General features: G+C 52.3%; 1 protein-coding gene across 4 annotated transcripts in view; it reads right to left on the bottom strand.

The window, feature by feature from the left end:
- The window catches only part of Sdk2 (sidekick cell adhesion molecule 2), a 257497-nt gene that overhangs the window by 142751 nt on the left and 100328 nt on the right, over window positions 1–14418 (bottom strand). For all 4 annotated transcript variants that reach the window (XM_063242371.1, XM_013147067.3, XM_013147066.3 and 1 more), the window contains exon 2: window positions 893–1052. In XM_063242371.1, the coding sequence (XP_063098441.1) occupies window positions 893–1052 (160 nt within the window). The remainder of the gene's footprint in view (window positions 1–892; window positions 1053–14418) is intronic.

The raw sequence follows: 14418 nt of genomic DNA, 5'->3' as shown, positions 1-14418 counted from the left end.
TGAGACCACCCTACACCAGATGACTGAGCCTAGAGTTAGGCCAGAAGGAACCTGGAGGCTCAGGTCACCCCAAAATCTGGCCTCCCTGCTTCCTAAAGGAAAGGATGGTTGTCTGGGAAGGACAGATCTTCAAGCAATTAAACCCTTCCTCTCATCTGCATTCCTGTCCCTGGTGGCAGATTTGTATCAACATCCCCAGGGCAAGACAATCTTGTTTCCCCAACAAAACCGATTATGCACATCAGGCCTGGGGATTAATCACCAGCCACGGGGTTGAGAGCCAATAAAAAAAGGCAGAGATGGGAGGATAAGAGTTGGGGGGAGGGAGCGCAGGGCCAGGAGGAGGCTGGTGGCCAGGCAGGGCTGGGGAGTAGCATGCTTGGCTCACATTACTAGCAGCAAACCTGCTAAGACCCTGCTTCCACTCCCCATCTTTCTCCCGACTTGGCCATGCCCTGGGGAGGGAAGGACCAGTCAAGCCCGGGAGGCGGGAGCCTGGGTACAAATATACCCTGGGGTTGTGGGGGGGACAATCTCCATGTCCCACCTGAATGGTCCCCCGAATAGAAGATGGGTCCTCCCTGTTAACCCCAGGCTGCTGTGTGGCCCACTCTTCCCATGGTATACAGGTCTCTCTCACAGAGCCCCCTGAGATAGCAGGGTTCTTCTCAGGAGTAAATGAGGAAGGCACTCTGGCCACAGCTGTAGCAGCTGATAGCCCCTTCGTCTACTATTGTATGGGGAGTCCCCAGGCCCACCAGACAGCCATCCTCTGCTGGGGTGAGCAGAGTGGGCTGTGTTATCACTGCTGTGCAGGATCACAGGCTGGGGAGCCTGTGGCCACACCCACAGCCCCATTTCCCCATCAGGACGGGGAAGTGACGCAACTTGCCTGTACTCCAGGGAGAACTTGGTCAGCTCGCGGTTGTTGTGGAGCCACTTGAACTCCAGTGGCCAGCTACCCTCAGCCATGCACGTGAGCACCAGGCGGTTTCCTTCCAGGTGCACCTGTGTCCGCACAGGCTCCGTCTTGAAATATGGGGACACGTCATCTACAGGAAACAAGGATAGGACGCCACTGGTTAGCACCTACTCAGCGATACGCATTGGCTAGGACGGATGGGGCAGGGTGCAGCCAGGTAACCTCCCAAGGTGGGGAAGGACTTAAAGTCAGGTCACTACAATTCGAAGACTTGTCTTCAGGAGAGTCCTACTCACCTACCACCCAGACCCCTGCCTCCTCTGCCGCACATACCCCAGTTCACTGCCTCTGCTGCCGCCCCATAAACATCACCCAGAGAACAAAGTAGTGGTTCACACAGCTGCATGTGACAGCAGGTCCCTGTCCTGCTCCCCAAGCCTAGGGAAATCAATGCTCAGAGGCAGGATGAGGAGGATGAGGAGGATGAGGAGGATGAGGAGGGCAGAATCTGCTCAGTGGGTTTTTCCACCATCAGGCTGCTTGCTCCTGCCAACTAGGACTCTAGCCAGCCTGCCTTGGTCTCCCCATCCATATCAGGACAGCTGTCTGGGGACAAGAAGTGCTGCTGTTTGGGCTGTGGGCATGGCTCTGAGTGGCTGCTGCACTTCTGTAGAGTCCTCTGAACCCACCGAGCTGGCACGTCATGAGTCCCATGGCCCCTCAACACAGACAACATACTGGGGTCATGGACTTTGAGGGGCCACTCTCATTAACAGCTTCGGGTGGAAGAGGAGCCTTCCGCCCCTCTGACTGGGAGGAGAGAGGACAGAAGTGAAAGTAGATGATGGGGATAAAGGAATGGTGAGGAGGGGAGGAAGGAGGAAAAGAGCTCTGAGCTCTATACTGAGACACTGCCTTCCCCAGGTGGGCCCGGCTGGGGACAGGAACCAGCATCTGATGATGATGTCAACAAAGACTATGGCATTGGCTGAGTCCTGACTGATCAGAAGCTCTAACATATGCTCATTTTACCCCAGGGCAACCCTGACTCAAGGGATGATAACCCATATTTTAGAGAGGGCACAGGGAAGCCCTACCCACAGTCACACAGCTAGACGGAGGAGGAGAGCCCTGAGCACTTGACTGGCTCCTTTTTCAGATGAGCTGGGTTAGGGAGGGGTGGGAGAATAAAGACAAGGCCAGAAGCCAGAGGCAGAGTCTGGTGCCCTGCACCTCGTGTCTCATGGCTTGCGGAAGTGTGGTACAGAAGGCACCACCCAACAGCTCTTCCAGTGATCACCCACTGTGTACTGAGGACCTGCCATGTGTGGCTAAGTGGCAGACTGGAGGTCTGGTCCCGGCTTCCCAGATCACGTGCAAATGCCCTCTGCAGATCTCCATTCACAGAGGCCGTAGGGACCCTGACCTCCAGGCCACTGGCGGGGGGGTCCAGCATCCACGGCTCCATCTGTTTATCCACGCCTTCCCAGGTGCGTGCATGTGTGGTGGTGAAGATTTGCTCTACTGAGTCTCAGTCTCTCCACCAGTGGACATGGAGGGGAAGTAGCTTCAGGATGGACTCAATGAGCTTAAGGGCTAAAATGCTGCTCCTGGGCCTGCCCTGGCATGATGTTCTGCAAATAGTCAGTTTGTCTCTGAGACTACCCTGTGGGGGTCCACGGCTGGAAGGGATCCTTCACCCTCTATCAGCTTCCCTGCTGGCCAAGACCCCAGCTGTGCTCCATCGGTTACCATCGCCTGGGAGCCCACCTGACAGTCTTCTTTTGGACTAAGAAAGGGAACTAGAGAAAGAGGTGGACGGGCATCAGGGTGAAGAAGTGGGGCTCTCTTGTCTCTTGGCTAAGCCCAGGAGCCCTGCACCCTGTTTTCCTGTCATCCTTGGCTCTAAGAAGCAGAGAGCATCTGTGATCAAGTTCAGTCTGTTTCCAGGTCTCATTTGGTTGAAGCACGGATTTATAAAAAAAGTCCCAATGTGGTTTGAGGGCCCGGGCCACTAACCCTGGGTCATGACACCCCAAACCTTGGTTCTAAGGCTCAGTCATGTGACTGCCTAGCTGGAACTTTTTGAGGGCTCTTCCTTGAACCGCCATACCTATTACCGAGCCCAAGCCTGAGGTGGTTCAGTGAGGGCGAGCAGGCCAAGGCTCCCTGTCCTGCTGCCCTCGGCGTCCCCGTGGGACAGATGTCTGCCGAGTTGCACACTTATCACTGCTTGCTCATGTGGATCCCTCCACTGCTCTTAACAACTGTCTCGTGAACAGATTGTCTTAAAGAACAGTTGGGAATGACCCTGTTTAGAGTGTGGGCCAGAGGAGTGACCACCACCTGCTGCTTCTGTGTCTCTAGGTCCTGGTGCCCGGCTTTGGAGGCCGCGGGAACCGTTTACCAAGGAAAGTGACTTCCTCACCCCCCTCAAGGCAGCCGGCTCTGCTCTCAGTGTAACAAATGGGCACATTCTCACTTCAAAGGCGCATTCATATTCTCCAGCAGCTTTCAGGAGCCCTTTGAATCGAGTTCTTAAAAACCCTCTGTTCGCGGTTGTCATCCCTCGTTTGTTTTAAAACAATAACATTCCCAGCCCCTGAGTGATTAAATCCCTTCCTTCCGTATAAGGCTGACTCAGAGTCCAACTGTCAGATACACACGGGTGCACACACACACACACACACACACACACACACACACACGTTCTGTGCCCAGACATCCTTGGCACTGTGAGCCTGCTCACGGCAGTTTGCTCCCAGGTCTGCATTTGCTGGCTGGTTCATACACATGCCTGGAGGTGGGGCAGTCTGGAAGAATGACTTGTGTCTGGATGGGCTGATTCCTGCAGCGCTGGAGATAATGACTCCATGGAAAAAGAGGGGAGGGAGACCTAGTTGGTACCAGACTCCTTGCTGTGTTCCCTACTTCTCTCCCCTCCCCTCATCCCCCAGGCAGCACAAAAGAGAGTGAGGTTCCTCTCCCTAATCCCCAGAGGAGAGATCATCCCCTCCTGTAATGCCCTCTGCCCACTGGATACAGGGATTACATAGGAGGATAGAGCTGTGTGATGTGGGAGGGCCACAGGAGGACAGTGGGGATAACAGTGTGTGTGTGTGTGGTCTGTTGTCTGTATCCATGTGTGTATCTGTGACTGTTGCTGCGTGCACCTCTGCACATCTGTGTCTGTTGGTGAATGCCAGTGTTGCACACATGCAGGATGGTACAAATCACGGATCTTGGAAAAGTTCTTTGACCTCTGCACTCGCTTCCTTAGCTGTAAGATGGGGATATCTTTGCTAGAAGATTGCACAAATTAATAAAGGGCTTAGAGCAGAGTCTGGCACATGCTAAAGAAGGGGTGGCTACTATGACTATTGTTCATAAATGCATATGGACAGATTGCTCTGAAGAGATCATATCCTGTCAGCTGGGACTGCCACCTCAGTTCAGTCTCTGTACTAGGATGGTGTAGTACATATATGTGCAACTGTACACACCAGCTCCGTCAGCCACTGTCACAGTTTAGAACAAAAATGTTTCCAAGAGGCTCAGGATTTTACAGGTGGGGGTACTGGAAGGTGAAGAAATCACGGGGACACCAAGCTCATCAGTGTATGAATCCATTGGTGTCTTCATAGTTATGTGTGCTGTCAGGCCAGGGCCTGGTTAGCAGAAGTAGCTCACCAGGGGCACCACCTAGAAGGTACATTATTGTCCCCAGCCCCTTCCTTTCTCACTCTCTGGCACTCTCCCTTCTTGGTCTCCTTCCTGGTCATTCTGAAGTGAGTAGCTTTCTCCTTTCAGGCCCTTCCAGGATGCTGTTTCTGCCTTGGAGCCAGCTGACCATAGGCTGAAGCCTCAGAACCATGGCCAAAGTTCACATTTTCTCCTGGAACTCTGCATCAGGGCTGACCAATATGGCTACCCTCACCCTGTCAGTGGGAAGGGGGGAACTGTGGATGGAGTGCTTCAATATAGAAAGATAGCATTCTCTTAAACTTCTCCTTATTTTGAAAACACATAGTTTTTTTTTTAACTAGACAAACTGATTAAAAAGTTTACATAATAAAAGCACAGAAAGATAATCAAGAAAATTTTGTAAATGAATAGTCATGGTGGGAGGCTAGGAAATGCATTATAAAGCTGCAATAATTAAAACAATGTGGTCTTTATGAATAGACTAACTACAGAACTGTCTATTAGGTTAGAAATAGACTTGAATACATAGGGGGGACTTTTAATACATTAAGAAAATGGAATTTCATGTCAGTGGGGAAAAGATCAATTATTCAACGAATGGTTTTGGAACAGCCAGGAGCCATTTGGGAAAAAAAAATAAGTTGAATCTCTTCCTCACACTTTACCTCAAAATAAATGCTAGAGGGATCAGTGTTTTAAACATGAAAATGAAATTCTAAAAAAACTGGGAAAAAAATCAGAGAAACTTAAAAATATATGATCCTGGCAGGGTAGAATACTTGCCAAGTACTTTCTAAGTATTACATGAGCTACAGACGGGTGAGAGACAGAGTGATATCTTCAACGATGAGAAAATTCTGTATGGGTAGAAGAAAACTCATAAACAAAAAGAAGGGACATGTGACAAACTGGGGGCAGGATATCTGCAACTCTTATCATGGGCAAAGAGCTGATTTTCATGATGTAAAAATGTTCCCACAAATCAATAAGGAAAAGATGAAAGAACCAATAGAAAAATGGGCAAAGGATGTGAACGGTTCAGAGAAGAGAATCACAGATGCCTGTGGAACACATGCAGAGATACTCAGGCTCAGGATAAGGGAAGCTCAGGAAGATAACATTTGTTTTTGCTTCTTACTTCAGCCAAGAGGTAGAAGTGTGATACGAAGGCTGGCCGCCTGCAGAGACAGGCACGCTGGCACACAGCCTCTGGGATGGCAGCTTGGTATGTCATCCACAGAGGGCAATTTGGTGATTCCATCAAAGCCCAAAGTGCACCCACCGCCTGACCAGCTCCGCAAGGCAGTCCCCCTCATAGGTGCACGTAGGGAATGGCAGCACTTTTGAGCTCGTGGATGTGACAGCAGGAGTTTAAAGACTACCTTGAATGTCTTTCAAGAGGGCACTGGTTAAGGAATCAAATGTACCTCCCACAGTAGAGTTCGCTACAGCAGATGGCCGCAGAAACATCTTTGAGGACTACTCTTAGTGACAAATGCAGGGTGCAGAATCAGCTGCCACTTGGGTAGAAGCCTTTTTTCTCCCAGTATGTAATCCACTTGCAGGTACATGTACAGTCTTGTTCTAGGGACAGATATTCTTGGGAGAATTCTTGGGAGAACCCAGGTGCTTGGGTCAGAGAGGAAACTTTCCTCGATACCTTTGCGTCACTTTGATATCACGGTCTGCAGGCATGAATTACTTGTTGACAATCAGACATCTATTCATGTGTATACAAGTTCCTGGTGTGCAGGATAGGCAGTCATGGGGTGGCTCTGCAGGGGCCAGGGGACAGGACACATCCTCTGTATGATCCAGGGTTGTCACTTATCCCTGAGTAGCACCACAGCCTGAGCCGCTTGAAGGAGGCCTCACCCCGGGGCTTCCTCTCCTTTCCCACAATAGGTCAGGAGCCCCAGTGATTGCCACTTTCCCCTTGATCTGCCCACTAAATGCTGCCATTGTCATCCTGAGACTCTGGGCTCCGGGTTAAATGGCCCCATACAGAAGCTAATCTCCACTCAGACTTTTTCCCTTCCTCCAGCCCCCTGCAAAATAATGTCATCTTTCTCCAGAGTGACCAGAGTGCTGCCATCTCACCCTGTAGAAGATTGGATTGCCGAGCTAGCCCTGGGAACTGCACCTCCCACGGAGCCATTTCTGCTGGGAATGCAGGCCATTGGGGGGAGGATGCTGGGGAGGAGGCTTCTGCCAGCCACCTCACTGGTGGAAGAACATCCATCTACCCTCCAGAGCAAGCGTCAAGGGCACCATGCTCAGATTCCTTCCCCAGCTCTGAAACCTCTCAACCCTTCTTTGAGTAGCTCCCTTCCCGGCTTCGAATAACAGCTCAGCTAACCAACTGAGCATCCTGGAATGCTTGAGAACGGCCGGGAGGTTGGGATCCCTAGATCTGCAAACTTTTCTCATGGTCCTGGCACCATCATCTCTGGCCTGGATTGCCCTTAACGGCCTGCTAAGGGTAAGGGGTACCTGGCTTGGGAGCCTGCACAGCCCACACCTGGCTGACCACAGACTAAAGGAGTGGGTGCTGCGGCAGCTCCTCTCACAAGCCTCACTCTCCCTCAAACTTCTTCTCCTGCTGCCTTTACCTTGCTGTACTAATGAAAGTTTCTGTCTATGTGGCACTTTCTGCCCATCATCTCGGTTAAGGGTCACAGACCTTCTCAAGACATGGACCGTTAGGTTTCCACTTTATACAGGAGAAAACCAGCGCACAACAGTTCTGTACCTAGGCCCAGCCACAGATGCAACACAGGACCCATGGATTCAGAACTCCAGGTCTTTCAGGAGTGGACACAGGAGTTCTTCCACAGCTGTCTGATCTTTTATATCCCCATCCACAGCCTCATGGATGGTGAGGGAAGGGATGTATAGGGTGATGGGTGGCCTCTCCCTGGCAATGATTTTGAAGCCACAGTGGAAATCATATCATATTTCTACTCTAGCTTGCAATGTCACGGCCCAGCACCAGATCTGAGGTGCAAGTGACCAGGTAGCCTGGGTGGAGATAAGTGGGTTGGAAAGACAGTGGGGCAGGAAATTCCAGGAGGTGCTGGCCTCTGGCATGGAGGTACAGGGGGATGGGCGGATAAGGTACAGACAGAGGGGCCTAAGGATGAAGAAGCTCAGGTGGCACTGAGCTTGGGGCTTCTTAGAACAAGAAGTTGATCTGGAATCCCCCCACTTACATCCCTGAGAACCTCCCTTTCCTGGGATCTGGCTTTCAGATCCAAGGGTAAGAAGAAACTGGATCGAGTCTGCGTTCTGTGCTAACTAAAGCTTGACATAGAGTAAATTCACCTGCTGAGCCCAATCTGCAACTGTCTGATCAGTGAGACAGAGGGAAACCCTCCCCCAGAGGCTTCTGGGAAGGCTGAACAACACCCCACGTGTGTGAAGCTGGGCCTACCTCAAGGTGCGCTGTGCCATGGCATATAACTCTCTGGGGATGACCCAGCAGGGAGTAGCGGGGCAGGGGCTGTTCTGATCTGGCAACTACTTCCTACTGCTCAGAACCATCCCTTTCAGGAACTTGGAGTGTCTGGAATGTCCCCCACTCAGTGTTAAGTTCAGCTCCCTAAGGGCTGCTCTGAGCTGGCTCAGGAACTGGGTCCTAGACATAGGGCTTGAAAGGCCATCAGCCAAGGCTCAGGATTAGGGTAGGGACAACTTGGGTCTCTGGAGGTTTGTCAGACAATGATGTGGCTCCTATAGATCCCTCTGCACCTAAATCTCAGAGGAGGATGGGACTAAGCCTGGGTGCTTCGTGGGCATTGGGGCTGTAGGTCTGAGGAAGCTTCCAGGGCCCTGCTGGCTCCTGCCCTCCTGCAGAATGTTCAGGGGGCATGCGGCCTGATACACAAATGTGTGGTCTACAGGGGACCCAGGGCTCCCCATTGTCTCCTTCCTTCTCACTCCCATGCCTGGGATGCCTGCCTGCTCCTGCCTATATGCAGCCAGGGCCCTGCACACTCTAGGCCCTCTTCCTTTCTCCTCACTGCACTCCCACAAATAAGATGCTAATTCATGCCCTCCCCAGGCTCCCTGCCTCCTGGCAGATGCCTGGCCCAGCTCAGCCCAGGGCCGCCTGCATACCAAGTACATCATTAGCCAGGCAAGAAGGCTTGCACCCTCCTTAATCTAATCCTCACTGGTGACCTTCAGGAGCCAGCGCCTTCCGACTCTGGGACCCAGGAAGGTGCAACAATCAATTATGCCTCGGCCTCTGCAGCTGCTGCTGAATGAATTTCTCACTCAGGAAAGCGTATTCAAAAAGCATCTAATGGAACAGATCATCAATTTGTTTGAATACACATCTAATCTGATTAGGGGGGCCTGGCTACTAGGGCAGCTGGTGCAAGGGAGACTCCATATAGCTCTGGGGAATCCCGAGTGGCAGGGCCCAGGCTGTGGAGGGAAGAGAAGTGTATGCCTGGCCCCACCACCCAGCCTTCCTCAGGCTTGGTCCCTTGTACATTCCATCAAGAAGTTACAGAGCAGACTCATGGGGGTGCCAGAGGGACACGGCTGGGGCTCCTTCCTGTCTACACCCCAGCACTAGGACCCTGGGCAAAGGAGGTACTCAGAAAAGAGTGTGATGAATGAATAACAGGACCTGGTGACATGGTGATGCTTACAAAGTTGCTAATAAAGTTCGTAAAGGCAGGGGGTATCTCCAAAACAGGATGAGGTGGTACCGGTGCTGGTTTGATTGTGACCCCCTCACCCCAACTCATGTCCTTCCTGGAACCTTAGAATTCGACCATGTTAGGAAACAGGACCCCTGCAGAGGTAACTACTGACAATGAGGTCATCCTGCAGTGGGGTGTGGGCCTTGGATGAGGGTAGGGACCTTTCCAAGAGGAGAGGAAACACAGGACAGGGACATGCAGGGAGAGGAAGGTCACGTGAAGACAGAGGTGGAGACCACAGTCAGGTGTCCACGAGTCCAGGAGCACCAGGGACTTCTGGTGGTCAGCAGGAGCTGGGAAGAGGCAGGAAGGACCCTCTCCTCCAGTTTTCAGATGGAGTATGGCCGTGCTGTCTCCTTGACCCCAGACTCCTGGCCCCCAGAACAGTGACAGAAAGTTTTAAGCCACCCAGCTTGCAGTATTTATCACAGCAGAGCTAGTAATTCATACGATGGCTCACAGAAATTTATGTCCCTGGTTCCAGGAATATAGTATGCTGGAGAAAGAGAGTCCAGGAAAAGCCCGAGTCCCTCTCCAAGAGTCTCTCTCCAAGACGCACCATGACACCATGTCCCAGGGCCTTTGCTCATGATATTCTCTTCTCCTGGGAGCCTTTTTCTTCTTTTATTCTGTTGGGAAAACAAATGTTGGATCTACTGTAGTCCCTGCCTGGCATCTCTTAAAGCTCAGGTGCTGTGTCCTCTCTACCACTTCTCCTGGTGTCCTCCCCGTGGCCCTTGATCTTCAGAGCCTGCCTTACACATACACGATGCACATCACAGCTGCATGTGTGCAGTTCCTGTGCTAATGTGTCCCTTACCAGAAGATGGACCCCAGGGCAGGGTCCTGGACTTCACATAGAATGGCCCAGATCCATGAAGGAAAGAGCACACCAGCAGCTTGCTGCAGAACTTGGCGGGTCCTTGTCTTCTGAGGTCTGGGCCTCTAGGATCCCATTCAGGTCTGCTGTTGCAAGACCCAGGAGCTGCATGGGTGATGTCCCTATTGGACTCTGATGGGACAACTCAGGCTCAAATCCAGTGCGTGTGCTACTGCCTGGGCACTTCTCTAACTCTGCTGCACCTCAGCCTCTTCTGAAAAATGAGATGATAGCCATGCCTACCTCACAGGCCTGGTGGGGGCCCTTGCAGAGGACCCAGAAAAAGGGGGTCAGCGTTGTTCTTCATCTTTGCAAACCTACCTCATAGCTAAGGACTCATAGCCTGGGCCTCCCATTTGGTACCACGTAGCCCAGCCTTGTGTGGAAGGAAGAGAGTTTTTATTTCCAGTGAGTTTACTTTGCAACAAATGGGAGAAGGGAGCCCCTTTGTCCACTGCAGTCAAAAGGTTCAGAGATTGTTATACCATTGATTAGAATGTTTTTGCCTAACAGTGCTGTAACTATTTTAGTGCATTTAGATTCATGTGGGCTGTAAAAACAGTGATAATAACATCTTCAGTAACTCCTGAAAGTCCTTCCAAGAATCCTTACGGTGCTGCACGGACCACACTTGGCAGGGCAGTGTGCTTGGAGCAGGTTCACAGCTGGGACCTGAGAGTTCCAGAAATCGATGAAGGCTAGTTTTGGGGGCAGCTGCCTGACTGGATGTGCAGCCTCTGTGGGGAATTGTCACTACCCTCTGATTCCATCCCTCTACCCTCAAAAGTGCCTTCAAGTGAGCTTGGTCACATGGGTCCACTCTGTGGCATATCTCCTAAGCCTGCTGCCTTCAATCTAGCGATAAGAGAGATAATGGCCTCCCATAGGCCTGGGGGAGCCTAGCAACGGGACTCAGTGGCCTAGGGGTGCTTTTGATAGTTCACAGACTGACAGGGTTTCAAGAATTCACACCCCCCCCCCCCAGCTGACAATGCTACTGCCAGATACAGGACACAGAAGGCTGTGACACAAGAAATGTCCCAGCAGTCCCAGAATCTGGTTAGCATGCTTGCTAACCTATTTTTCCTCTTGCTCACTATGGGAGGAGGCCCACCATCTGATAGGGTACAGAAGTGGGGGGAAGACTGATGCTAGGGGAGATAATCACTTTAACCCCATCATTAGTTTCTACCATTTGGACAGAAGAGAGCTGAGCCAAGCTGCGGGCATCTTTAGGCTTGGCCTCGCCATCCTCAGAGGGTGGCTGTACTCCCCACTCCAGTAGCCTCTTCTTCTGGCCCTTTTCTGGTGTCGGCTCAGGTAGCCCAGCCCAGGGAGAAGGGACAGGAAAGGGGTGTTTGCTGACAGCCTGGATCTCCTCAGGCTCCTCCCAGATACCTCGGAGGGCATCATGATCATTGCCCCTTTACTTCTCCCATCTGAAGCTCAGAGCAGAGAGGCACAGGGCACAGTGGCAGCCTGCATGTGAGGATCTGATCTCTCCTTGGGTTAGGCTGGGTTTGGATCCCAGAGTAGGAGACGTGCTGGGCCCAGGAGGAAGAAAAACAAAGCTCAAGACGCTGTCTCCATGGAGAGGCTGAAAGATGGAACCCGCTGCTGAAGAAGAACATACATCCATCAGGCTGGTGACCCCGCTGTACCGGCGCTTTGTGGCGTGTAACAAAGACTGCAGAGCAGAAAATTGGAGTTCAATTTGCCGTCCATCCCGCACGCAGCGCTCAGCCCATTCCAGTCCCTGGCAGGCACCTCCGCGCTTTATCATAAATAATAACACCACGCGGCTCTATGGCCTTTTTTTCAGCTACGGTCCCTGTGCAATTTACAAGCTGGATTACACACACAGGCCTGCACATGCCTGCCGAGGCCGCATGCAGCCCCTCTCTGGCCATTATCAGGGCCCACTTGCTGGGCTAGTGTCCTGGGGGGGGGGTCACTGACCTGGGGGGCTGTGCCTAGCTGAGGGGCAGCAGGCTTTGTGCACCTTCACAGTGCTGACCCCAAAGTGCCCCAGCTGACCACTTTGCTGGTCTCTTTTTGATACTTGTGATTGCCAAAAGCCCCCAGGCCTGGGAGCCCCAAGCCCCATGTTGAATCAAGTCCAGGGGCCACAGCCTCTTTCTTTCTTCTTATTGCAAAAGAAGTCTTGGGCCTCCTGTCCTTTGATCAGTAATGTCCCTTTGTCTTAACAAGGAAACCATTTCTCCCTCTGAACTTCATGGGGAGATGTGGAGGCCCAGTAGGAACGAAACCCCTGGTTCTAGAAACTTCCTTGGGAACCTCTTGTTGGCCATCACACAGAGGCCAGGCAGCGGGTGCTCAGCATACCGCATGCAGAGCCACATGGAAGGAGGTCTACCTGGGGGAGACAGCCAGGCCTAGACATGCTCCCCAAGGTGGGCAGATCACGCAGGGGCTCCTGCGACAGCCTCTCCCCTTTCCTGCCGTCAAGTGAAACTGAGCCGCAGACCGTGTGAGCCTATGAAATACTTATGGTCAGACATCATGGAGGCAGGACTCAAGACTGGTGGCTGCCAGAGGTTGGAGAAGGGCAAATGGGAGGGGCTGCTCAATAGTAGCTTCCTTCTGGGGGTGGTGGAAATGTTTGAGCATACGTAGAGGTAGAGATGGCTGCGTGGCGCTGTAAATGTATTACGTCCCACTGAATTGCGCCCTCTGAAATGGTCAAGGCTATGGGCTGGGAGTCTTAGCTCAACTGAAAACAAGAATGTGGGTAGGACCAGCCTTGCCCTACTAAACTCTCCTTGCCGCTTCCTGCCCTGAGAAGTCACAGGGCTCAGGCTGAAACCTACCAGTTCCTGCGGAACCCTGATCACAGCTATTGGAGCACAGTCCACTTAGAATGAGGACTTCGTAGGGGCCAGACAGTGTTTGAGTCAGGACAATAGTAATGACTGTCGTACTCTGAGCTAGTACCCAAGTTTTCTTCTTCTTCTCCTCTCCTTTCCTTTCCTTATACTAGGGACTAAACCCAGGGTCATTATAATGAGCTGCATATCTAGTCTTTTTTATTTTATTTCATTTTGACACAGGGTCTCCCTAAATTGCTAAGTCACCCAGGCTGAGCTGGAACTTGTGATCCTCCTGCCTCCGCCTCTGAGAGTGCAGGGATGATAGGTATGGCCAGCATATCCAGCTACCACCTAAGTTTTCTGAGCCAGTCTCCTGGTTGGCATCTGGAGGGGGTCCTACCATACCTCCTTGGTTGGGTTTTGTTAGGATTCAAAGCCACAGGGCAGAAAAAAGAGCCAGGCTCCTCAGGCCTGGCCTAGGGCTTGGTAGGCGAGAATCCTGTGGAACCTACTCTGCGGCAGGCATATTCTCTATGCTGCATAAATCAGTGCTGTGGTGGGAGCCACCGAAGGTCCCATTGAGGCTTGCAGAGGTGAGCTATCCCAGCATAATGCAAAGAGGTTTGGTGCAGCTTTGGCTGCAGACTGAGTTAGTTTTCTTGTTCTTTCAAAACCCAGCATCCCCAGAGGCCAAATCAGAGCATGTAACTCTGGGAATAGGAGCCCCAGAAAGGAAAAGTGGGCTTAGCCCCAGCAGAGCTCAGAGGGTGAGAGGAGGGCTTCTCCTGAATGATCTGTGTCCTGGCAGGTGGCTTTTCCAGGCAGCAGCCTGGTCTGCCTGCTCGGGGAAGCAGACGTCATCTGCAGAAGGGACCCGGAAGTGGGGCAATAGAGGACAGTGGCAGGACCCCTGTTGCAGGAGGCTGCATTTATTATCCTGGCCCGGGAGCTGGCTGATGCTCAGGCTTGTCCCTTGGCTGGCTTTGTTGCTCTGAAAATGCAGAGCCCATGTGCTTTGCATTAAAGGTGGCCAGACCCGAGGCTGCAGAGGAGGCCGATGGTGTCTGGCCCCTGCCACTGACTCTGATGCGCACATAGCCAGGGTGACCAGCTGGCCCCTCTCCACTCAGCAGCTCCTGTTCCTCCCCTCAGTCAATGCCATGTCCCCAGATTTAATCGAGGGACCTCAGCCCTCTTAGGAGGAGCCTGGCACAGCAGCCTGTACGGGAGAGAATGAATGAGAGACTTCTGGAATGCGTAATCAAGAGAATTGCCACAGGCTGTGGTGACTCACACAGAAATGGGGTTCAGGGTTCTCCCTGTGGTCCTGGCCCCTCCTGTGCATGGGGTGAGGGAGGACGCAGT

Source organism: Cavia porcellus, unplaced genomic scaffold (genome assembly GCF_034190915.1).
Source record: "Cavia porcellus strain 051 isolate PalLab524CR breed Dunkin Hartley unplaced genomic scaffold, mCavPor4.1 scaffold_32, whole genome shotgun sequence".
Classification (NCBI taxonomy): domain Eukaryota; kingdom Metazoa; phylum Chordata; class Mammalia; order Rodentia; family Caviidae; genus Cavia; species Cavia porcellus.
Note: the sequence above shows the minus strand (reverse complement) of the source record. Positions and strands in the feature narration are given on the sequence as shown.